Source organism: Ovis aries, chromosome 1 (genome assembly GCF_016772045.2).
Source record: "Ovis aries strain OAR_USU_Benz2616 breed Rambouillet chromosome 1, ARS-UI_Ramb_v3.0, whole genome shotgun sequence".
Lineage (NCBI taxonomy): Eukaryota > Metazoa > Chordata > Mammalia > Artiodactyla > Bovidae > Ovis > Ovis aries.
This window is the reverse complement of record NC_056054.1, coordinates 162409158-162436711: the sequence shown is the minus strand read 5'-3', so window position 1 is coordinate 162436711 and position 27554 is coordinate 162409158. Positions and strand designations below refer to the sequence as shown.

General features: G+C 34.9%; 1 protein-coding gene across 2 annotated transcripts in view; it reads right to left on the bottom strand.

Annotated features, from left to right (window-relative positions):
- The window catches only part of EPHA6 (EPH receptor A6), a 985602-nt gene that overhangs the window by 531507 nt on the left and 426541 nt on the right, over nucleotides 1–27554 (bottom strand). For both annotated transcript variants that reach the window (XM_042230510.2, XM_060404157.1), the window contains exon 5: nucleotides 20061–20396. In XM_042230510.2, coding sequence (XP_042086444.1) covers nucleotides 20061–20396 — 336 coding nt within the window. The remainder of the gene's footprint in view (nucleotides 1–20060; nucleotides 20397–27554) is intronic.

The window sequence follows — 27554 nt, the reverse complement described above, 5'->3', positions numbered from 1 at the left end:
ATCAACACTAGACTATCTGTTTCAAGGTAGTAATTAACTTCCTGCTTAATCTGTCACACTTAATTTGAAATTGGGCACACAAGGCTATTAAAAACTGTGGTTGTGGTGTTTGCATCTGGCTGAGACACTAGCCACTGGCAGCCTTGATTTACCACTCTTCATTTAAATTCCTGTGCCAATGATTTTAGTTCTTAAATGCTGTGACTGGCATTTATGGATTTCAAAATCAAAGTGAAACTAAGCTACAGTTAAGAACTCAACAGCTCAGATCGATGAAAAACAGCTTTATAACTGAATACCCTGCAGTTAAATCTTAGGGGCTTGACCAAATAGTGCTTAGTGCTCAGAGATATTGCTGTGGGAAGACAAGCGTCCCATTCTAATGACTGTTTATAAATCACAATCAAACTATGCATCTTGTAACAGTTTCATGTAAATTTGCTCCCAGATGGAAACTATTTTTTGCTAAGCCTGTTTCCTTAAAAGAACAACTCCCTAAAATTAAGCTTCTCCTTCTGACAAATCTCATCTTTGACATTCAAATCTTTTTATCCAACATTGCTCATGTTTGAAGAAGTAGAATATAACACTGCTACTAAGACCTTCTCCATAACACTGCATGAAAATTGCTTCCTAAATTGAATGAGCATAATTCTATAACTTTCTTATTAAAGGCTGACTGTGGTGCACATTTTGATTCACTGAAAGCTTCTTCAGATATGAACATGGAGAATTAGGCTTTTTCTACAACTCTACCAGAAACAAACTGTGAAAATTTGTTCCTCCTGCACGGCTTCATAATCTCAAAGCTCAACCCTTCTTAATATGGTCAGGCCAAATGTTCTTCTTTCTTTTATAGTAAAGCTCCTCCACAAAGCACTCCAGCTCATTAAGCATCTCTCCTCTGAACTAAAGCATTCACATCTGATTCTTGTAACTTGAATGCTTAACTTAAAAATATGCTTTTATTTATCACTTGCCTTTTTCAGTCTGCTAAACTTGTCTCACCAATTACAGTAAGTAAGGTATTTGAGGAAGCCACACTAATTTCTCCCTTCCTTATCAATACTACATGATAAGCCACTGTACTGATCATTCATTCAGTTCAGTTCAGTTCAGTCGCTCAATTGTGTCTGACTCTTTGAGACCCCATGAATTGCAGCACGCCAGGCCTCCCTGCCCATCACCAACTCCCGGAGTTCACTCAGACTCATGCCCACCGAGTTGGTGATGCCATTCAGCCATCTCACCCTTTGTTGTCCCCTTCTCCTCCTGCCCCCAATCCCTCCCAACATCAGAGTCTTTTCCAATGTGTTAACTCTTCGCATGAGGTGGCCAAAGCATTGGAGATTCAGCTTTAGCATCAGTCCTTCCGAAGAACACCCAGGGCTGATCTCCTTTAGAACGGATTGGCTGGATCCTCTTTGCAGTCCAAGGGACTCTCAAGAGTCTTCTCCAACACCACAGTTCAAAAGCATCAATTCTTCAGCGCTCAGCCTTCTTCACAGTCCAACTCTCACATCCATACATGACTACTGGAAAAACCATAGCCTTGACTAGATGGACCTTAGTCGGCAAAGTAATGTCTCTGATTTTGAATATGCTACCTAGGTTGGTCATAACTTTTCTTCCAAGGAGTAAGCATCTTTTAATTTCATGGCTGCAATCAACATCTGCAGTGAGTTTGGAGCCCCAAAAAATGAAGTCTGACATTGTTTCCACAGTTTCCCCATCAATTTGCCATGAAGTGATGGGACCAAATGCCATGATCTTCGTTTTCTGAATGTTGAGCTTTAAGTCAACTTTTCACTCTCCTCTTTCACTTTCATCAAGAGGCTTTTTAGCTCCTCTTCACTTTCTGCCATAAGGGTGGTGTCATCTGCATATCTGAGGTTATTGATATTTCTCCCGGCAATCTTGATTTTAGCTTGTGCTTCTTCCAGCCCAGTGTTTCTCATGATGTACTCTGCATATAAGTTAAATAAGCAGGGTGACAATATAAAGCCTTGACATACTCCTTTTCCTATTTGGAATCAGTCTGTTGTTCCATGTCCAGTTCTCATTGTTGCTTCCTGACCTACATACAGATTTCTCAAGAGGCAGGTCAGGTGGTCTGGTATTCCCATCTCTTTCAGAATTTTCCACAGTTTATTGTGATCCACACAGTCAAAGGATTGGCATAGTCAATAAAGCAGAAATAGAACTGGAACTCTCTTGCTTTTTCGATGATCCAGTGGATACTGGCAATTTGATCTCTGGTTCCTCTGCCTTTTCTAAAACCAGCTTGAACATCTGGAAGTTCACGGTTCATGTATTGCTGAAGACTGGCTTGGAGAATTTTGAGCATAACTTTACTGGCGCTTAATAAATGTTTGCTCACTTATTTATTAAAAAAAGTATTTATAGAGCTTTATACCTAGTAATCTTCAATGCTCCAGGGATAGAGTGATGTGTGTTCAGTTGCTTAGTCAATTTTACTAGGTAAATGACAGAGATGCTACTCTGTTACCTGTACCTATTTAAGTTCTTAGAATGATCATTAGGTGATAATGATGCTTATTACTAGTACTGTCTCTACATGTTTTGGTAACATCATGTAATTCAAACCTGGTAAATTAACAACAGAAGAGAGTTCATAGGAGACATTGAAGATGGTGCTACCAGAGCATGGATTTGGAGCTGAATCCTAGAATGCCCTCCCTTTGTCTCACTTTGAGAAAAAAACAGGTGTTGTCACCTTCCCCTCTTATTGCCCTCTTATTGCAGAAGGACAGCAATAGGCAATGAAGTAATCATACAGGTACAAAATAACTAATCAGTAAAACCGTTCTCCTGTTAACTCTGTATATGTGTGCTCAGTTGTGTTGAACTCTTTGTAACCTCATGGACTGTAGCCTGCCAGGCTCCTCTGTTTATAGGATTTCCTAGCAAGAATACTGGAGTGGTTGCCATTTTCTACTCCAGGAAATCTTTCTGACCCAGAGATCAAACCCACGTCTCTTGCATCTCCTGCAATGGCAGGCAGATTCTTTACCACTGCACCATCTGAGAAGCCCAGGATAGATTGAACTGATCAATAAAATATGTGGAAAAGTTCAGCCCTCCTGGAGCTTAAGGGCTTCCCTTGTGGCTTATCTGGTAAAGAATCTGCCTGCAATGCATGAGATCTGGGTTTGATCTCTGGGTTGGGAAGATGCCCTAGAGAAAATAAAGGCTACCCACTCCAGTATCCTGGCCTAGAGAATTCCATGGACTGTATAGTCCATGCGGTTGTAAAGAGTCAGACACAACTGAGCGACTTGTACTTTTCCAGAAGCTTAAAATCTATTGTTGAAAGATTAAATTATGTTAGAACTTATTACATCAAGGAAATAAGTGACAGAGTAAGGAACACATGCAAATCAGTTTGAAGAGTTATTTAGGTACAATCTTGAGAAATGATAAAACCAAAGGGTAAACCAAAAAAAAAAAAACTCAAACAAACAAACAAACAAAAAAAGACAGCTGAAAGTGGCAGAGACTGTAATGTGGGGAAAAAATGGGAAGAAGGGAGAGGAGGGGAACACACATATTTCTGTTTAAACCATATAAAATTTAGTCTATTTACAGTCAAGTTTCTAATTATATATGAGAAGGAAATGACAAACCACTGCAGTATTCTTGCCTGGAAAATCCAATAGACAGAGTAGCCTGGTGGGCTACAGTCCATGGGTTGCAAGAGTCAGACATGACTTAGCGACTAAATCACCGCCACTACATATATTATCTATCTATCTATCTATATATAAGTATATTCCAAAAAAAGAATATTTATTTCTTCTTGCTGAGAATAAGGTAATATGGACTTGAATATGGGATGAAATATTACTGAGATACTTCTTTATGTCCAAAAGCAATCACACAAATTGAAGTCACCATGGCAAACTAACAATAATACTGCAAAATATTACAGGGTAAGACCTATAGAAAGGGCTGCATACGTGGAAAATCACAATGAGATTTTTTTTTTATGGAGTAGGTTTCCTTTCAGTTGAGGTGTCAAATTTATAAACTATATTATTTTCATATTTTTATTATGTAAAGTTTTTGGAATTATATAGAAATGTTTTAAAATATTAAAAGACCATGCATATAGAATGTTCATATTATTCGGTGCAATTACTGAATATTATAATGCTCATCATGTTATCCAATGTAATAGACTTATTTTGCAGATGAAGAATCTGAGGTCCAGAAAGATTAAATATCTTGCCTGAATTTACACAGGTGAATAGTAGCAGTTTACAGACTAGAACTCAGAGTTGATCAGATTCTTTCCAGCTGTTTCCTATCTCTCTATATGATTAAACTATGGACTAAAGAGAATTTAAAAAATGACATGATGAGCTATAAATTCATGAGAATGCAGATGGTAAATAGCAGGATAAAGTATGTACAGAGGATATGAAATTTAAGGCCCTGGAGATCCATAATACCAAACAGACTATAATCTCTCCTGTATATTTCCAGTACATTCTTGTTAAGGTTGACACAACTGAACATTACGCCTTCTGTCGGTTTGTTCCAGAATGATGAGCCTGTGAAAAAAATGCTTACTGTTGATATATCCTAAGTGAGCACTTTATGATTAAGGGGCAGACGATCAGGGTATTAAATCTTTAAAAGGTTCATTTTATGTATGGTAGAAATTTGTGTGTATGTGTGTGTATGTATATTTCTATACACCCATACACTTAATTTACCTATTTCTTTGTAAATATTTAATGTATAGATTTTATGTGAAATGTGCAATGTTACACCTTGGGATATATTTATGGACAAACCAATAGAAAAAATTTACATGCAATGGAAATGCAGAGCATGGTCATTATGGTAACAGAGTAAATATAAGGAGCTATAATAGGATAATCAGGGCCAGATCATGGAGGAGCTTACAAGTCATTTTAGAGAACTAAACAACCATAGACCCACGCCACAGAGAGAAACAGTGCCAACATTAGAAAATTTTGCTATGATTACATGTGTACATTAGTTGTTTACATACTTGAATGGCAATGTATATAGAGTTTCAGGGCCTGCAGTCCTTACATACTGTCAGCATTATTCTCATTCATTAAACTTAATATTCTGCCTTATAGACATAATACATTTGTTGACTATTCTCGGTAATTTAGGATATTTTCACATCTCATTATTATACTTAATGCATGATTATACACACATATACTATTTCTATATATTTTATCTTTCTTAAGATACTAATATCAGTTCAGTTGCTCAGTCGTGTTCGACTTTTTGTGACCCCATGAACCGCAGCATGCCAGACCTCCCTGTACATCACCAACTCCTGGAGTTTACTCAAACTCATGCCCATTGAGTCAGTGATGCCATCCAACCATCTCATCCTCTGTTTTCCCCTTTTCCTCCTACCTTCAATCTTTCCCAGCATCAGAGTCTTTCAAATGAGTCAGTTCTTTGCATCAGATGGCCAAAGTATTGGAGCTTCAGCTTCCATATCAGATATTAATATACCTAGTGTATTTAAGGGCCATAGTAATTTTAAGGTACTGGAAGCACATTGCCATATAATTTTTTAGTTTTCCTGTAATGATATGGTGTTCTTACCAAATTATATTCTAAGCTGACATAATTATTACCATTTACCAAAGAAAACCTTAGGAAAAAAAATGTCCAACTTAATTACAAGAAAATTACCTATCATTGTTTTAATTTTCATTTGTCTGAAATTTAGCAAGAATTAAGTTATTTCTTTTTTTCAGCAGTGCCCCATGGCATGTGAGATCTTAGTTTTCAAGCCAGGGATCAAACTTGCTCCCCTGCACTGAAAGATTGGGAAGTCTTAACCATTGGACTGCCAGGGAAAACCCAAGATTGAAATTATTTTTTAATGAATATTAGGCAACAGTATCTCTTCTAAGTAAGGACTGACAGCTTATCCTTTGCCTGTTTTCAGTTCAGTTCAGTCACTCTGTCGTGTCCAACTCTTTGCAATCCCATTGACTGCAGCACTCCAGGCTTCCCTGTCTATCACCAAGTCCTGGAGCCTACTCAAACTCATATCCATTGTGTCGGTGATGCCATTCAACCGTCTCATCCTCTGTCGTTCCCTTCTCCTCCCACCTACACTCTTTCCCAGGGTCTTTTCCAATGAGCTGGTTCTTCGCATCAGGTGGCCAAAGTACATTTTACCATGGTCTGTTCTTCACGTGGACTTCCCTGGTGGCTCAAACAATAAAGTATCTGCCTGCAACGTAAGGGACCTGGGTTTGATTTCTGGGTCAGGAAGATCCTCTGGAGAACTAGCTACCCATGCCAGTATTCTTCCCTAGAAAATTCCATGGACAGAGGAGACTGGTAGGCTACAGTCCATAGGGTCACAAAGAGCTGAACATGACTGAGTGACTAACAAATATTTTATCATTTTAATTCTTCACATGTATCTTACCCAGCTTGTTACTTTTTATCATTTTATTTATAAAGACTTTGATATATGAAATTTCTATTAAACTCATCTGTCATTTGCTTTGTAATTTATTTTTATATGCTTCTCTATTTATTCAACTATACTTATTTTTTCTTAAGATGTTATGCTTATATTTACCTGGTTAATAACTTGGGATTTATTTCAGGGTATTTTCTTAGTTGAAAATTAACTTTAAATATTTTAAATAATAATTTTCCCTCAAAACATTTTATTCAATGATTTATAATTTTCCTATTGATCTTAGATGTGCTCTTTATCCTATATTAAATTTCTCTGTATATTAAGAACATTTTTTCAAGGCTCTTTTGTTCCTTTAACCAGAAACTGTTTCTATCTTCTCCATGGAAATATAAATTAATTCCTAAAATATGAGCTAATTATTCATTAGTTGATTTTGATTAAATATACTTCTGTTTTAAGTGATATACCTGAATGAGAATAATTTTGAAGATAAAGCCATATACAAATGGAACAGCATGACATTTTTCATTTATATAAAACCTTCATTATCTAGCAACCGATATTTTCGAGATATAAGTACAGTGCAGTGAACTTATAGATAGTATTATGAAAACTTGATACCACACTTTCTAAGAAAAGTTTTTACAGAGAAAATTAAGCAAAATTTCAGTGATGAAATTAAATCACAAGAAAAGTAATTGGTTCTTGAAAATGAAAATATGAAAATAAAGAGTTTTATGCAAAATCCAGCTCAGAAATATAACCTGTATGCCATGTTTATGTGTTAAGTTTACAGAATGTGAGGTTTTGCTTGGTTTCTTTACATGCCAAACATATGCAGTCTTCTTAGTTTTCAAATAATTAAGTAAAAAGGTTTTTTTGTCTTTTGACCTTAAAATTGGAGTTATAAGTTAATATCCAAAAATACATAAACAGCTCACATAAATCAACATCAAAAAATAAACAACTCAATTTAAAAAAATGAGTAGAAGACTTGAATAGACATTTTCCATAACAGGATATGCAGATGACTAATGGGCACATGAAAAGACATTCAGTGTCACAAATCATCAGGGATTTGAAAATCAAAACCAGAATGAGATATCATCTCATACCTGTCAATCACTATCCTCAAAAAGAACACAAAAACAAAATGTTGGTGAGGATGTGGAGAAAACGGAACACATATACACTGCTAGGGGGAATGTAAATAGGTGTAGCCACTGAAGAAAACAGCATGGAGGTTTCTCAAAAAAGTAAAAATAGATCTACCATATGACCCAGCATTCCAATCACAGGTAAAAAGAAAGAAATTTACATGCATCCCAATGTTCAAAACAAAGCTATTTATAGTTGCCAAGATACAGGGGCAACCTAAATAAAATTTTGCCATTTGCAAAAGCAGGGATGGACTCGGAGGATATTATGGTAACAGAAATGTCAGACAAAGATAAACCCAAAGATAAATACAATCATGTATCTGTCTGCAGTGTAACAGACCTGGGTTCAATCCCTGGATCAGGAATATCCCTTGGAGAACTTGCTACCCACTCCAGTATTCTTTCCTAGAAAATTCCATGGACAGAGGAGCCTGGTGGGCTACTGTCCGTGAGGTCACAAAGAGCTGGACATGACTGATTCTACATGATGATACGTGTAGAATCTAAAAAACTACAACTAATGAATATAACAAAAAGAAACAGACTAATAGAGAACAAATTAGTGGTTACCAATGGGGAGGAGAAAGGTGGGGAGGAGTAATATAAGGGTAGGAGATTAAAAGGTATGAACTATTATGCATAAAAAAGCTACAAGGATAAGCACAGGGGATATAGCCAGTAAATTTTACCATATTATACCATACTAGTATATTTTACCATTACTATAAATGGAGCATAATAACCTTTAAAATTGTTGTCATCATATTATATAACTAACATATTAAAATATAGCATTGCACATACTATACATAAATAAAAAAATAACACTATAATTTTCCCTACCAAATCAAGTTCCTATTAGGGTAGCTCTTCCCATATTCTACCTCTGGTGCCTCTGATACCATGACAAGCTACAATGGACTTAAAAGTTACATGAAGGCAATTATATGACTTCATTCCCACCTCTGAAACTGTGATCTATCACAAAGGAGGAAAAATAAAACTATGGAAGTAGAAAATAAATTTTAAATTAATAACAGGAATGAAAAATTGGGACATTTGTAGAGAAGAGCTTAGAGAACGATAGTTCTAGATCATAGCACAAAAATGATGAGTTTGCCTTAAAAGATCATTAAAACTTTATCTAATTCTTCATATGTAAAGAAAACAGACATATCAAGGATGTATCATTTAAAAAAGGTCTATCATAATTAAATGCATTTAGGTTACTTCTTGCATTTCACCTACCATTATGAATTCCTTTTTCATTCAGAAAATTAGAGTAAAAATTACATTATATAAAATTTTTTTAAAATCTCCAATATATAAATAAGTTGAAGTAATCTAACTAGAATGTTTTACTGATGGTTTCCTATCTTAAATAAAGTGTTATGATGCAGAAAAAGAGACCATCTAGCTCTTGAAGTACAATTTATTTTTTTGTATTTTCTTCTTTAATAGGCTAATGGGCAGAGGGAAGATTTTAGGCAAAATACAAGGAAGACAGGCTTCCCAGGTGATGCCAATGGTAAAGATCTTGCATGGCAACATAGGAGACATAAGAGATGAGGGTTCAGATCCCTGGATTGGGAAGATCTCCTGGAGGAGGGCATGACAACTTATTCTAGTATTCTTGCCTGGAGAATCCCATGGACAGGGGAGCCTGGAGGGCTACAGTCCAGGGGGTCACAAAAGAGTAGGACATGACTGAAACAACTTAGCACGCATACACAAAGAAGACCATCCTAAAAGAGTCAGTTAAAATATACAAGAAAATTGGAATTATTGCTTAGATATATTTGAAATGGGATAAAATGGCATTTATTTGTAACATAAAGTATATTTATCCAAATGTTATAACATTTATAAATGTATCTTGATTGAAGACTTGTAGCTGAATGATATATTCTCTTGAGATTCTTTAAGGCATATGAAAATTGTCACCTTATAAGTATATAATATGAGCTGGCAGCAGTTAGGATAATAAAATTCAGATGGTAGAAAATATTTTAGGAAATAATTTTACATGTCAGTTATCTTTAAATTGCACTTCAAATAGAGTTTAATTGTTTTGCTCTTAATACAAGTATCTCACCTTTTGAAAAACAGCTAAATAAAAACCGACCTTGAACATTTTAAATATTCAAAACTGTTCAGCACATTTCTTATAACAACAGAAAGAGGAACCTAGTCCTAATTTCTAGGAATCTAAATGCTCAAATCATATTTACAACTGACCAGCACGCTTATCTTGAAGACAAGTAATAAAAAAAAACTTTAAAATATTAAATTATAAGATAGGACATAAATATCGAGCCTATAAAAATATAATTCAAACTCATAGAAAGTAGTCAATTATTCACTATTTATATAAAAAAGCCTTGAAACAGGAAGTCAAGAGAGGACATCATTCGCACAGGATTGGTAAAGGTAATCATATCTTAGAGATATAGTGATTCAGCAGAAGAGTAAAATAAGCTGTTTAAAGACAAAACAAAACAGAATGAAAAGGATATGTCTATCTACATATTATAGATATATTTATTATCCTTGGAATATTATTTATTTGCTTTAATGAGAGATTACTTAAGATATAAGCTGGATAAGAATTTGAAAAAAATGAATACAAGTAATTCAGTGAGCCAAGCTATAATTATTTTGAAGGAAAAAAAGCACGTTTTTGTCTTAGGGTACACTTTAGAAGTGACTTAGTGCAACAAAATAGAGCTATGGAATTTATATTTAGGTCTATTAGAACTGCAAAATAATTAGAACAGCTTTAGGCAAATTATGGAGCTATCTTTCAACTTTTTTTGTTTTTTATAACTAAAAGCTTTGCTTACTGTATGACAGAATAAATATATGGTCAAACATCTAGTCTCTCTTCATACAAATAGAAAAATGAAATGTCAATATTTAGCACCTATCACATCACTGTTTAATCATTTATTACTTTATACATATTTTAAGGACTTGCATGCTAAGTAATATTTTAGGCACTCAGTATTCAAAAATGTATACTGAATCAGATATATGTTTAATTTAATCTTTTTTTGTTAGTTAAGCTCTAAAGAATTTTAAGGAATGAAAGACTGTTGACTGCTCTGTAGTAGACACCGCATTTCAAACACTCTAACACGCAGTTGCTTTTCACTACATAGCACACATTACAGTACCTGGCACATCACAGTTATCGAGCGTAGCTGTTGTCTGACTAACATATAGAGGTTAATGGGAAAAACAATGACATCACTATTTTGTAAAATGCATTCAGGACAGATTTCAAGAGTCTGCTTGACTTTCTCAGCTGCATGGTTCTATAATCCTGCTTAGAGTATAGTGCTTGGCTACTGCCATCTTGAAATTCTTCATAATTTTATCTTTAATTCATATTTTGTAAGCGAAGTCTGATGGGACGACTGGGAGCTTGACGCTCCAGCTTTCTCATTCATCCCACGCAGGCAGCCAACAGTTTCTGACAAGGAGGTTTAAAGACCTTTAGAGTTCTCCCTTCCACTGTGGGCTGGGAAGCCCTGGCAATCTGGTGTCATCAATCTCCCTACAACTATCCCGGTGCAGAGGGAAGGTCTCTGGACTGGATCAGTACCTGGGGACACCCTTCCTTCCTCTTTCCAAGGTTTTGAGTCTGTCTTATATTTGTCTGTCCTGGTCTGCTTGAGATACCGTTGGGGACTGGAGATACCTAGTGGCGCAGGACTCTAGGGAAAAAACTGTACTGTACTCTGACTTCACATAAGTTAAATGCTCTTATCTTTACATTTAAAAGTAGCATTGAGCAATATAAAGATGAATGGTAAAGTTTACGCTAGTAATTTGAAGTTTACTTTTTCTTTACTTGGACATTAAATGGCAAATAAAAAAGTAACATGACAAGTTGAGAGAGAGAGAAATTGCAGAAGGAAAGAGCTTTATATTTTAGTACCTTTAATGGCCCTTTTTTTCCTGCTTTTTGAACAAAGGGTCCTGCAGTTTCATTTTTCACTGGGCATCACAAATTATGTAGCTGGAACTGACTGTTTTAGAATCCAAACCAAATAGAAAAGTGCTGAGGAATACATGGAAGAAAAAAAAAGCTACTTAAACATGTTATATAGAATTTCAGTGTGATTAAAAGGTCAGCAATTAGTTTTCAATCTTTACAAATTGTTTATTAAATATTAGACACTTCACATTTTAAATAATTTATCAGAATAATCTGTCAAACTTGAAGTCTTTTAGTTTCACTTTTACACATTATTTTTTAAAATATTTATTAATATTTACTTTGAAGTACAAAGGACTTTTAGAAAATATCCGTTCCCCCAAATGAAAATTTACTTTTTAAGAGTAACCACATTTGAATCAATAATCCAGTTATCCAAATCAGTCAATCTGTTATGCAGGCAGTTAAGTTAATGGAGTTAAATTGGCGTCCCTTTTTAAAACAAAGAATTGCACTGAAAATGAGCAAACAATGTGTGGGATATTTGCTCAACCATAAAGTAGAGCATTACATCACATGACAGTCATAGAATAGGCAAAATGTGATCAGATTGCACTTATTTTCATTGCTGATCCTAATTTTATAGGATTTAAAATATTTTACTTAACAAGTTCTATTACTATTTTTTCAATTTATATGGAAAAATGCCATTAAAATTGTTAATTTGATATTAGTGGTATCAACATAGCAATAAGATCTTATCATTTTATGCTAAAGAAAACATTTAGTCACCTTTCTGAAAAACTGCACAAATAAGAACTTCTTAGGGAAACTTGATGGCTCTAAAAGTCAAATGCTTAAAATCAAGTTTAGGATTAGGCATATTTTTCTAGCAATGTACAATCACCAAAAAACCTCATTATTGTTATTAAAGGATGGTTTAGTGTTGATAAAAACTTTTTGTTAAAAATTCAAAGAATAGCACCAGAAGACTTAGTAAGCAAGAAATTCAATATACACGAATGAATACATGTCTAATAATACTTTCTAGTAACTTTTGAGGCAAATTCCTGGTTAAATTTAAGGCTTTGCCCTTTTATTTCACACTGCCTGGAATAGTCTTTTATATTCAAGTTTTCTCCTTCAATTATGATCTGCTGGAGTATTATAATATCAAGAGAGGTGTTTTTGGTTTCCCTATGTAAAATGTGCCTCTCCCATCACCTCCAAATCTCTTAGTCTGTTTAGTTTTTCTTCATGGGACATATCACAACTTGACATAGAAACATGGTCTGAAAAAAGGGACACTGTTAACAGTTTGCATTGATCCTTTGTTGCTGTATCTTTAGCATATTGAAGAGTTTCTGGCAGATAGTAAATATTCAAGAAATATTTTTGAGTGAATGAAATAATTAACTGAAATGATCTCCAATTTCTGTTAATGCAGTTAACTGAGATTTATTAGGTTATTAACAATGTAGGTTGAGGATGAAAGCGTGTGTTGGTCGCTCAGTCATGTCCAGCTCTTTGCGACCCCATGGACTGTAGCCTAATAGGCTCCTCTGTCCATGGGATTCTCCAGGCAATAGTCCTAGAGTGGATTGCCATTTCCTTCTCCAGAGGATCTTCCCAACCCAGGACTCGAACCTGGGTCTCCCACATTGTAGACTTCACCCACACTGTAGCTTTACCATCTGAGCCACCAGGGATTGACCATCAGTTCAGTTCGGTTGCACAGTTGTGTCTGACACTATGTGACCCCACGAACTGCAGCACGCCAGGCCTCCCTGTCCATCACCAACACCCAGAGTTCACTCAGACTCATGTCCATCGAGTCAGTGATGCCATCCAGCCATCTCATTCTCTGTCGTCCCCTTCTCCTCCTGCCCCAAATCTCTCCCAGCATCAGAGTCTTTTCCAAGGAGTCAATTCTTTGCATGAGGTGGCCAAAGTACTGGAGCTTCAGCTTTAGCATCATTCCTTCCAAAGAAATCCCAGGGCTGAGCTCTTTCAGAATGGACTGGTTGGATCTCCTTTCAGTCCAAGGACTCTCAGGAGTCTTCTCTAACACCACCGTTCAAAAGCATCAGTTCTTTGGCGCTCAGCCTTCTTCACAGTCCAACTCTCACATCCATACATGACCACAGGAAAAACCATAGCCTTGACTAGACGGACCTTTGTTGGCAAAGTAATGTCTCTGCTTTTGAATATGCTGTCTAGGTTGGTCATAACTTCCAAGGAGTAAGCGTCTTTTAATTTCATGGCTGCAGTCACCATCTGCAGTGAGTTTGGAGCCCCCCCAAAATAAAGTCTGACACTGTTTCCACTATTTCCTATGGAGTGATGGGACCAGATGCCATGATCTTCGTTTTCTGAATGTTGAGCTTTAAGCCAACTTTTTCCACTCTCCACTTTCACTTTCATCAAGAGGCTTTTGAGTTCCTCTTCACTTTCTGCCATAAGGGTGGTGTCATCTGCATATCTGAGGTGATTGATATTTCTCCCGGCAATCTTGATTTCAGCTTGTGCTTCTTCCAGCCCAGCATTTCTCATGATGTACTCTGGGTATAAGTTAAATAAGCAGGGTGACAATTTACAGCCCTGACGTACTCCTTTTCCTATTTGGAACCAGTCTGTTGTTTCATGTCTAGTTCTAACTGTTGCTTCCTGATCTGCATATAGGTTTCTCAAGAGACAGGTCAGGTGGTCTGGTCCCATCTCTTTCAGAATTTTCTACAGTTTATTGTGATCCACACAGTCAAGGCTTTGGCATTGTCAATAAAGCAGAAATAGATGTTTTTCTGGAACTCTCTTGCTTTTTCGATGATCCAGCAGATGTTGGCAATTTGATCTCTAGTTCAAAGAGCACAGGGATTGAGCATAGGCTTAGGCAAATAACACATCATACTCATTCTCAAAATGTTTATATATTGGTCAAAATATGACATATAAAATATGATTATGATCCAGTGAGAGAGAGAGACACATGTCCTAGTATTCACAAATGACTGGAAGCAGTTCATTTTCCAAACTTGTTGACTGAGAGCTGAGCCACTTACCAACTTCAAGAAACTCATTGCTAAGGTCTAAGAGCTTTTTCTATACCATTCATTTTCTCAAAAGATGAATGCCAAAAAGACACTAGACTTGAGAGCAATTGGATGTTTCCCAGGACTAAACACAAAGTTTACAATCACTTGGACTCCATCAATTTCAATATTTGGTTGGACCATAAAGTTACTTAGTTATGATTAGCTAGGCTGACATTTCAATTACTTTCCCTGCATAAAATACTCAGTATACTTCTCAGAAGAAGAATACTTTTCTTAAGAAATAGGAAAATTTTATTCGTCAATATAAAGTGTCTGTGGCTTTTGAATATGTGATTTTCTTCTGTTTAAGAAATATGAAAAATATAATATGATAGTATTACTCAGCTTAAATTATGGTTATTGATTTTATCATTTTTTAATTTATGCTACTATCTTATATTCAGTATATATTTATTAAGCATTTAAAACTTTTATACTGATTTCTTTTGCTTTGAATAAACTTGCACTGAGTTTTGGAGAAGGAAATAACAACCCACTCCAGTATTCTTGCCGAGATAATCCTGTGTACAGAGGAGCCTGGTGGGCTGCTGTCCATAGGGTCACACAGAGTTGGACACAAATGAAGTGACTTAGCATGCATGCATGCATTGGAAAAATAAATGGCAACCCACTCCAGTATTCTTGCCTGGAGAATTGCAGGGACAGAGGAGCCTGGTGGGCTGCCATCTATGGAGTCGTACAGAGTCAGACATGACTGAAGCGACTTAGCAGCAGCAGCAGCAGCACAGAGTTTAGAAAAAATTATTCATTGTCAAGAATTTTGAAAACATAGTGAGGATTAGAAGGAATATTCAGACATGAATAAATTAAAATACAGATATAAAGATGAATGATGTTTTCAATGCCCTTAATTACCTACTCTAGCAATGTGCAAAAGGTTGCTATTTGAAATAGATTATATTTTCAGAATGCAGTGAACTGTAAATCAAATAAGACATCTCAAGTTTATAAATATATGGAGACTTACATTGATTTAAATCTATTTTCAATGTCAGTTCAATTAATTATTCCTGCCTGAGCACATATATGAATGTTCAAACAAAATTAAGCCTAAAGCAAGACCTATATAGAATAGTCACCCAATGGCAGAGATAGGAGTGTTGAATATACATTTTAAGAAGTCAGATGATTGGAAAAACTGTTTCTGACAATAACTGCTTTAAAGACCCTTTAGCAAATATCAGCAGAATTGGTTTGTAATTTAGCATGTCTTTCACTTTAATTGGAGACTAATTACTTTACAATATTGTATTGGTTTTGCCATACATGTCTTTTACTTTGAACATGATCCCTTAAGGTTTTTGCACATGTCAGGATATCTACAAACACAATTTGTTTCAGGCTGACTATATATGATTAACATTTTCCTTTACTGTCTATGACCTGAATAATTCCTTTTACTAAATCACACATCTTTGTTTTTCTATCATGCACTGAAGATTAAAGTCAAATGTTTTCTAAGTGTTGCTTTCTTGTTTTGCTCTCTAAATGAACTGCTTTTAAAGACCATTTAAATAGACTATGAAAATAGAAGGTTGCAAATATAGCTTTTAGGGATTTTAGAAGTCAGTTAATTAAGGTTTATTGCTAAGATTTCTAATTATGAGAGTCATAGTCTTAAATCTATAATCTTATTTATCCAACTAGAATCAGTATAATCAAGGAACGCTTCTCCTAACTACAGCTAAAGTAGTTCTAAGTGATTTGGGAGAAAATTTTTTTTTACATTTCTTTAATTGTAAACAGTAAACAATTAAGTAAAGGTTGTTTAATGTGGTTTATTTAATATTTCTTAAGTATGAGAATATGTGTGTGTGTGTGTGTGTGGGTGTGTGTGTGTGATGGCTCAGCAGGTGAAGAATCTGCCTGCAATGCAGGAGACACAGAAGATGCAGGTTTAATCCCTGGGTTGGGAAGAGCCTCTGGAGAAGGTAGAATTCCATGGACAGAGGAGCCTGGCAGGTTACAGTCCATGGGGTCACAAAGAGTTGGACAACGACTGAGAGACTAAGAACAATTAACTACATGAAAGAAAAGGCTATTTGATGCAAATTTCCTCTTTATCTTCATGTTCTACACTGCACACATAGAGTAGTAAAAACATAATTAATGCAACTGTCTATATTTTTCAGTCCGTTTCATTTTATTTCCTAACTGTACTAAGTCAACTCATGTACAGCATTATTATACTGTTGATTTTCTTTTACCCAACCTGTGGCCCTGATGATGTATTAGTAACTTCTGCTAAATGGCTGTTCCCCTAAGTTGTCTTGGCTATTTTGTAGACTCCAACCTATTTCTCCAAATCTTTAGGTTAAGTGTTCCGTTCCATCCCCAGGTCCTACTGTACTTCTGCAATATACCAACGTCTTCAACCTTCTTGGGGATATTAGCCTTCAGGGCTCAATTCCTCAATTGCTCAGTCTTCACTTGGTCCCTTCTACTTAGTATTCTTTCCCTTCTCCTGGCTTCATCTGGCTTATGCACATCACACTCATCTTTCAGAACAGAACTTAACACTGTTTCCTCAGGAAGACCAGACCTTATTCTCCAGACCTGAGGAATACATGCTTTCAGAGAACCTGATGTTCTCCTTGGTGGGATTTATCACAGTACTAATTATGCATTTGTCAAATTATTTATTACCTACCTCCTACAGAATTCATAAGAGCTTTCTCACCACTGTACATATACTGAATAAATTAAAGGCTTTGAATAGCTCTATCATTTTTCTATGGTGTGAAAACAATGATATGTAACTTATGAGTAATGAGACAAAGAATTTACTGTGGTCTCCTCAGTCCAATAACATTGTAATGTGCTATCCTGTAACTTTGTACAGCACCTCGAGTCGCTTCAAAGAAAATTTCCAAAGCTACCCAAGTAGAATGATGGGAAGTCCCTCCCTCTATTAGGAACAGTAATCAAGGCTGTTGTCTTATCAAGGCTGGCACACAATGATGACAGCTCAAGTTTGGTTGTGGGACATTCCAGTTTCTATAGGTTCATTTTTCACTCCAACACTAGGATCTGACCCTTTCTGATATGAAAAGAGTAACTGATACAGGCACAGACTGAATTATTTCATAATGTTACCCCTGACTAGAGTATCTGCATTTTTAAAGATGTGGTTTTCTAACATCAGAATTTCAGACACAAGAAAAGAAGGCCTTCTTTTTGTCTCTTAAAATTATGACATTGATATAGTGGTTCATATAAATAAAACTGGCAATAATATTTTATAAAGTATCTATGTGGACCTTGATGTACTTTTCAAACAAAATTTAAATATAGTTTGATTTTTCATTAAAACTTATATCTAAAACAAAGTAGAGTTAAATGAATAATAAATGTTTCTCAATAGTCTTCTCAAAGATAATCTTCTTCCAGAAAGTTTAGTTTCAATATATGGATACTACATCTTGTTCCATGATTAATATAATTTCTTATATTATATTATAATATAATATAGCAATACAGTTTTAATGAATTCTTTCATTTTCAAAGTGAGAAATAGTTTTTACCCTGCCTTCTGCTACATTAGAAAAATAGTCCAGATGAATGAACTCTCTTCTAATACTAGAACGAAAGACTATTATATGTATGTACAATGTATGAAATTATATAAACATATTTATAAATATATTTGATTTAAAGTGATATACTGTTTTTATTCTCAAGTTTAATTATTTATACCTTATAGCTAGAATAGTTGTATTGGGTTATTTTTAATCAGGTAACAGAAAAAAGCCTTGGAAATAATCTGCTAGTGCAGAGCAAAACAGACAATCTAAATCTGTTTTATCTTGAAGACACATCTGACAAGATTCTGTTGATACTACGGGAAAGAATAAAAAAAAAGAAAACAGGAATTCCAATCTGAACAACCAAAAAGCAAATCCTATGATGTAGAACAATTTGTTACATGAAGGGGAACATTATATAATAACTACAAAAATGGTGATTTTACAGTACTATTTGTTTGCTTTATTTAGTAAATGTGTTTCTGAAGAGCATCAGCAAAGTGAACTTATATTAGTTTGAATAAAATAGTCAAATCCATTTCAAATATATTTTTAGAATGCTAAAGTTTTCTTCCTGTATTTTTTACAGGTTTAGCAGTGTTTTCCTTTTCACTTCTTATTTTGCAACGATGATAGAGTCATAGAAATTGACCAAAAAAAGTGTACAGCAACTTCCCACATATATTTTACCCAGCCTCCCCCAATGTTAACTACTTGCATAACTATAGTGCAATATCAAAACCAGAAAGTTACATTTGGAAAATCCACAGGGCTCATGTGTGTGTGTGTGTGCATGCACATTTATATGCATTGAGTGTAACTCTTTGCAATTGATCATATATCTAACTTCATGTAACTACCACCATTATCACTACAAGGCTCACTCCTGATATTCCTTCACAGCCACATGAGACCTGTGGATTTTCCAAGCGTCAATTTCCTGGTTTTGATGTTGTACTATAATTATGCTACCTAGTCTGTGGCATTTATTATGGCAGACTCAGAAAACAAATACAGTGTAAAAGAATGGTTTTATCTGTATACATTATTCTCATCTATATCTGTTCACATAAAACAATACTTTTTGCTCTAAGACAATCCTTTCTGTAACAACATAATTTATGAATGCTTCTCAAAGGGAGTTTTTAAATCTCAAGTTTTCCTGGTATCATGCTTTGTGAAAAATTACATAATGGGGGGATTAAAGAGAATACATTCTTATAAAAAGCATAGGACTCTTCATGCCTGACTATATTGCAGTAAAAATCTATAGTCTTAAAAGGGGCCATTTAACGGAAAGCAACTGGAGTTATTAAGATAGCTTATTTTTTACATAAAACTACACCTAAACAATGGCATTTAGATACATTAATGGATATATTTGTTGTTCCTTTTAAGAGTGAATTATGGTTAGGCATGTTGGCTGCACTATTTTTATAATATAGGTATGAATTATAATTAGTATAAATCCTTACTATTTGCATATTTGACATGGGAAAGAGAGGGCTGCATAAGTAGGGCAGCTGAATTTCAATTCACTTAGTAACCTTTTTTTATGTTTGATGTTTGTTGATAAGTAATCTAAACTTGCTTATTAAGATATATCAGCATAGGATTATATGAAAAACATAATGCATAGCCATTAAAGAGAAGGATTGTATCTAATTGACAATACTAATAAGTAATATAAAAAATATCTTTCTGCACCTTGGGAAACAGTAAGAACAACCAGTAAATCACCCCTATAATGTAGAGAGTGTGCAACTGCACCCCAGTGAATACAGGTCCACCAGGAATATTAAGCGTCAAAATGGAATTATAGATCTGTTTTGAGAGAACAGCAGTAGAACTTACCATCTTGATCCGTGGTCACTGTAATAGCTGTGAATGGCTTGGGAGAAAAACTCAACTCAGAAACTCCATTCATGGCTTCTATTTCAAAGGTGTAATTCACGTGAGACACAAAGTCAAGTACTATCACGGAATTGTTGATCAGGCCAGTATGTCTTGGGATGAATCGGAGTCCTCCACCACAGTCCTCACACTGGCTGGTGTCTAAGCCACATTTCTTACAGATTACACTGTATGTGAGGTCTTTTCTCCCTCCTGTGTCACTTGGTGGGCTCCATTCCAAAATAAGGGCCGTTTCATTGATGTTAAAAACCACATTCCTAGGAGCTGAAGGTGGCCCTAGAGAAAGCAATTAAAAAACAAATGTACATGTATAGGACAATGAATTATAGTGCTCACTTGAAAATGTCATCAATAAACATGTGCTGGTCTTTTATATTAGTCTGAGCTCTTTCTTCTGATGGAAGCCATAAAGAAAAATGGTTAAAAATATCTGCATAAGTTTAGTAAGGGTGGAGTCTTAGGGGTGAAGATGGTCTATATATTAACTTTTGGCATATGAATTTCAGTATTTAACATCAAAAGCCACAGATCACCAAAAGATACAGTAATTATACTTCTTAAATTTGTTGACTAAAAAAATATAATAACCCAACATTATTTTAAATTACATGATGGCTTTGTATAATTACATCTTAATAATTGCATCATCATTAAAACTTTGAAAAAATAATAACATACATATATAAAATATGCTGTGTTCAGTATTTCAGTCTTCAAACTGTGCTTGATGTATAACTAAAACTCTCATTTGTTTGAAAATCTAAGAATCTTTTTCTCACAGGCTGAGAATAAATGGCCATAAATTTAGGGTGGACACACAGTTTGGAAGGAAGGGAATAGGAACAGAAACTGGAGGCGGCATAAATACTTTTTTAGGTCCTGTCAATTTCATGGGACAAAAGTATTATTTGGAAAGGGCTGTGTGAGTGTGCTCAATTGTATCCAACTCTTTGCCAACCTCTGGACTCTAGCCCGCCAAGCACGTCTGTCCATGGAATTGCCCAGGCAAGAATATTGGAGTGAGTTGCCATTTCCTTCTCCAGGGGATCTTCCTGATCCAGAGATGGACCCCACATCTCTTGTGTCTCCTACATTGGCAGGTGAATTTGGAAGCGATCAAAGGGGATATAGGTAAGATATGGTACCTAGACTTTATTTATATTAACTTTACGAAGCATAAGTAAATGCATCCTTGAAAGCTTATAAAGAGACTCCCAAGATCCTCTTACTCGACATCAAGAATCTGCATAAACCATACTGGTCATGGGTGGTGGATGAGCATCTGCTCTCATTTCTCATTATTTTTCCATATGATCACACTGCACAGAGTACTTGATGTCTTTAACTATTCGTTTTTTTTTTCCCCTCTCTTAAAATTGTGTCAATAATCTTGTATATTCATCTGAGTCCTTCAAACCTCAGTTTCATATCATTCACTGAACAATTATTAACTGAAGGTCTACTACGTGCCAGACAGTACACTGTGAACTTGCTATATTGTGAAATGCCACAGAATCCTTCTGTAAGAGACTGTGCCTATGACAGATACTTTGAAAAATAATTCATTGCATAAATGACTCATTAAATAATACAGCTATATTTTAAAAGGGTAGTCTTAAGAAATTCAAACAGTTCTTTAAAATTCAGCAATTTGCTTAGAAGGTGGAAAAGAATTCTCTGTGACATTCTCTGCAGAGAAATAAATTCAAGTTTTCACATAGGCTTCTTTTGGATTTCAAGACATGGTCATTTACTCATTAAATAAGTTTTCCATGACTACCATGTGTGCCAGAGATTCTGCTAGATCTTGGGTTTACAGCATAAATCTGATAAATGTTATTTCTACTTTCTTGCTATTGACATTTTAGCTGAATGGCTAGATAAAAACACACACACACACACAAACAGAAGAATAAAATTCAAATTATAGAAAGTGCAATCACAGAAATCAAAAGGAATGGAGCTAAAAAAATGTATCAGGGGGCCAACCTGAGAAACCTTCTGAGAAGGTCTCATGCAGGTGGTGTGGAAGATGTAGAGAGGGGTAGGAAGGATTTTAGAGATAGAACATGCACGGTCCTTCAGTCAAAAGAGAGTGTGAAATAGTCATGGAAGTGACAGAAGATCACTGTAGCTAGAATGCAGGAGGAGTAAACAAGAAGTGAGTTTTAAGCAACAGGAAGGGGTTGGATAATGCAACACTGCTATGCTCAGTGGAATGAGTCTGTATATATACATATATATATATTTTTTTCATTTAAAAGGAAGAAGCTGACAGATTCTATGTACAGAAGCGATGTGTTTCAAAAACAGCACTCCGGCTGCAGTGTGGGGAGTGGTCTTAAAGAGTATAGAGAACTCAGTAACAAGATCTGTTACACAGTGTTAGAGAAGCATAACATCACTCCTAAATCCATACGATTGGGTGTTGGGTTTGAGATATTAAGCAATGCTATGCTTCCCTTTTTCATCTTGTTGGATCCTATTATCAGCACCCTGATGGGTATGGCTCAGACACCTATATGTACACCACCTAAAATCAGCCCTAGAAATGGGACTGTTAGTTTTTCCAAAAGGCTTCTGTATACCTTGCTTTATGCCATTTCATGTTCTGGAGAGTTACAGACATGTCTGCTTTCAGAAAGGCAAATATTGAAGGGATTATAAACTAGAGCAAAGGGATAAGCATAATTTTTTTCCTCCAACCTAGACTCATGCCTAGGAGATAACGATTCATTATCATAATAGTGTCTTCCTACTGGATGACATATTCATATTGTTGCTCTTTTCTCTTATTTATAATGGAAAACATTAATTATTATTCACTTACATTTCCAAGATCAGGAAGAATGTTATCAATTATGTTATGGGTGTCTGCAAATATATGACTGTCCGCCTAGAGATACTTAAATTAAAAAGGCAGACACCCTTCTTACTCAAGGGCCCTCATACCAATTTGCATGACGATTAAATAGCTTTTTAATTGCCATTAAATTATGCCAGCTAAACTGTGATTTCATGCAAATATTAAGCTGTAATGACATACAGTGAATCATTTACTAAGATTTAGAACTTAGAACAAAGAGAGACAATTAATTCTAATCCTCAGATTCCACTAAATTATGTGTCACTTGGCTTTTATGAATGTGGCCTGATTGCTTTGTTATCATTTATAAATTATACAAAGATTATGTGACACATTGGGAGAAAAAAAGCTTGGCAGCAATAACTCTTTTGGAGACATCTGTATTGAAAACTCTCAGGGATTTCCTTCTGTTGATCTTTTTCTTCAAAGGAAACAAGTAATTCACACAGGAAGAAAGTAATCTCCACACTGCACTCTCAAGACCAATCTCATAAGAAAAGGACAACTATCCTAATTTCCAACTAGCTGTTTTTCAAGACCATCATGCAATAAACTTGGAAAAAATTACAATCTCATTTCTATTAATTTATTTTTAAAACACAGTTTCAATGTTCCTTTGGCTTCACTTGGGATTTCCCCTTTACATAGTTAAGTAACCGTGCTCTAACAGTAAACGTGTGAGAAGCGGTGGCAGTGCTGTCCAGCCCCTTCCCGGAAAAGCATCTGGCCTTACAACCCCATCTTCCTCTCAGAGTAGCAGAGGCCAAGTGGGCTACAATTTTTTATTTTTCATTTTCTTTTTTTCTTTATGTAAAATGTTTACACAGAACTATATTTCTCAAAATACATCCCATTATAATATCTCTAGTCCCTTGAGATAAAACCCAAAAAACGAGCTCAGTGCTCAAATTACGATTCCTCTGGCAGATTGATGCTAACACAAAAGAAACACACTTTCCTTCTCTTTGTTGAATCCAGTATTTCCCAAATATTTATTTATAAAATATTATTTTCTAAGAAGCATCTGAAGGAAAACTAGCAGAAGAGTGATTATTAATTCACCCATTAACTCTATAGCTAATTGTGGTTTATAGATACATTTTTAACCTTAAGAACAATGCAAATTTGATTCAAGTAACTGAGGATATCAAATCAGGAAAGGCTATTGCCTATTAAACTGTATTTTTTTAAGTTACTACCTGACAATGATTTAAATGTGTCTGCTACTACCAAGATGCAATAATATGGTTTCCTAATAAAAAACATAGTCACATCTGAGTTTATGGATGAGAGAAAATAGTTTTGTGTTTACCTATGTCAGAAAACATTAAAGATATAGTGAATCATCTAGAGATGTTTTGGTAAATGCTTTTGCAAAGGAGTAAACTATATGAATAAGTGAAAAAGTATGTGTCCAGACTTTCATAATGTACTAAAATTATCAGTTGTCAGATCTGCATATAGACATAATTTTAAACTCTAAAAGTCATTTCATTTTTTTTCACTATCAGTATGAATTTTAACTTTATAGTTATATTATTAACTTTATCATAATATTATTCCTATATAATCTTTGAAAAAGGTACTTAGTAGAGCCCTGTTAACAAAATTTTGTATTTGTATTCATACCTAAACTACTATGTGCTCTATCCATAAGACTTGTTCATAAAATGTTTGTATATTTGGAAATAGACAATGAAACTGGGACTTCAACCTCACCACAGGGAAAGAATTAAATCAATTTATTTAGAGAAAGAAATGAGGTCCAGGAAAGTTTTGTAATTATGTCAAGGTCATCAAATTCATCAGTGGTAGGATGATAATCTAAGTCTTTTTGATGTTTAAGGTTTTTTTTTTTTTTTTTTTTTTTTACCTCTATTGCAATGTATTCATCCTATAAACAGAAAAAATACCTGCATTTCATTGGGTTTTGCTGAGAGAGTACTGTCAAATATAAATTTTCAAAACACAGAAATTAGCAATTTATTGCCTTCCTACAACAAATTTCTTTTAACAATGTTCCTTACAGCATTTAAAAATAATTTATTTACAGAAAAGCAACTGAAACTTAAATCTTCAAGATAAATATTGCTCAAAATAAGAAACATGTGCACTTAAAATCCTTTGAATTCTACATATTCTTATTTTCTTCAATATTATTGCGCTTACTTCAGTAACTAAATTGATGTCTAAACTTGACTTGTTATCACTTATGTTTTCACAATACTACAAATGATGACTTAAGATAACTGTTTAGTTAGATTTTCCCTGAATTCTGAAACTCAGTTAAAGGAAACAAAAATAATTTAAAAAGAACTCTGATAGTCTAAATACCATTCACTTCCAGAATAAAATCTAAAGCTCTCAACCTTGTCTACATTTGTCTTTATAACTAGGCCCATCCCTCAGCCTCTTTCTTCTTTTAGTCACATCTAAATGCTTTTGGACAAATTGTTTCTTCATCTTTTTTGCTCTGTGGAAAATGCCTATACTCATCCTTCATATTCTGATTTAGGTGTTACTCCCTTTGTGACACCTTCCTCCTGTCCTTGGGCAGGACTGAATACTTTTATACAAGGTAGGCATGATTTAAAAAAAAAAAAAAAGCAGTTTTTAGTATTTTGTTGCAAGGAGTATACTTAATATTTCATGATTTATTTCATTCAATTATCACAACAAACAACCTGAAAGGCAGTTATTAACATCCTGATTTTATAGAAAAGGTGACTGCTGCTGCTGCTGCTGCTGCTGCTGCTGCTGCTGCTGCTGCTGCTGCTGCTGCTGCTGCTGCTGCTGCTGAGTCACTTCAGTCATGTCCGACTGTGTGACCCCATAGATGGCAGCCCACCAGGCTCCCACATCCCTGGGATTCTCCAGGCAAGAACACTGGAGTGGGCTGCCATTTCCTTCTCCAAAGTATGAAAGTGAAAAGTGAAAGGGAAGTCATTCAGTCTTGTCTGACTCTTAGCGACCCCATGAACTGCAGCCCACCAGGTTCCTCCATCCATGGGATTTTCCAGGCAAGAGCACTGGAGTGGGGTGCCATTGCCTTCTCCGAGAAAAGGTGACTAATACTTACCAAATGTACATATTGCACTGAAATATGTATATTCATGTATATTTCTATTCTAGTCTAGTCTGATACGAAGGTGACATATTCTTTAACTAAGGGCATGAATAGAATGCATGGTTTTGTGCAACCCTAAAAGAATTATCTTTTACACAGTACAAATTTTGAAAAATATTGGGAGAGCGGTGTGTTCAAGGCTATAATCTTTGCAAAAATCAGGTGTGGATAATTCAATATAGAAATAGGTTACTTGAAAATCACTTAAGTAGTAGAAAGGACTGTCTATATTATGAAAATATTAAATATAAAATAATAAATATCAATATTTATTAACTAATAAAAACTCAGCAAAATGGACAGCCACCATTATCTCTATTCATTGGGAAGGAATAAACAGCTTCTTTTTATTATTTAGAGATATTCAAAACTTGAAAAGTAAGCATTTGTGGCTCTAGATTTCTATTCTATAGAGCGTGGACATAATTTTACCATGGAAAAGTTTCAGAAAATTGTTGTCAACTATTTTCATCAATGCAGAAAAAATTTTTGATATAAACCCATACAATAACTAGTTCTAACAATTACCAAAATATGCAATAGTTGTGCAGGGCAAGAGTTAAAGGGCAAGATCACATTCATAATAAAAGCATACTAATCACAAATTAAATCATGAGGAACCTGAGTTTGAATGTTTTGAGTAAAAAATCATCCTGTTTCCCTCAATATCATGAAGGAAAATATCCTGCATACCTATATACAGCCTTTTCTGTGTTTGAGTCAGGTATTTTAAATTAAACACTCATTAGAAATACAAAAAAAGAGAAATATGATGAGTCTAACTGATGTCATATTATGGGAGTGAAAAGCTAAATAATAAATAAATAGATTAAAGCAAATTAATAAACTTTCTCAAAAATCACAACATTGCAGTGTAATTATGAGTGTTTTATTTCCAATTATGGATGATTTGTGGTCACTTGTCTGTTGTGTACAAGTAAATGATATTAAATGGGACAATCTTCTCTGAGTTCCAATTGTTGATGCCAAGAATAGATCTGTTCTGGAAGATCTGGCAGCAAGTGGTAACTCAATTCTTCAGCATCAGCAGAATAACCACTTAATATCTCTTCCTATGAAGCAAACTCTCCCAGGTAATTTGGTAAAATAATCTTGCCTGAAATAAAAACTAAAATATTTATGTTTAGGAAACTTCATAAAGCTCAAGCAACATCTTATATCATGATCTGTACTAGGGAAACAGATTCATTACATATAGGTGTCTATTCTGGAATATAAGGATCATTTTAATTTTAAAAATATACCATTGCAATACACAAAGTAAATATTTAGTTATTTTTTATAATGAGAACAAATCTAGAATATAGTGCACCCTGCTAGAGGTAATAAATACATCTTTGCAATGTCCCCTTTCTGGCTTCTGGAAAATCATGGCTGCAACAATTGTGTTTGCAATCAGCCACCTAAGCAATCAGTTGTG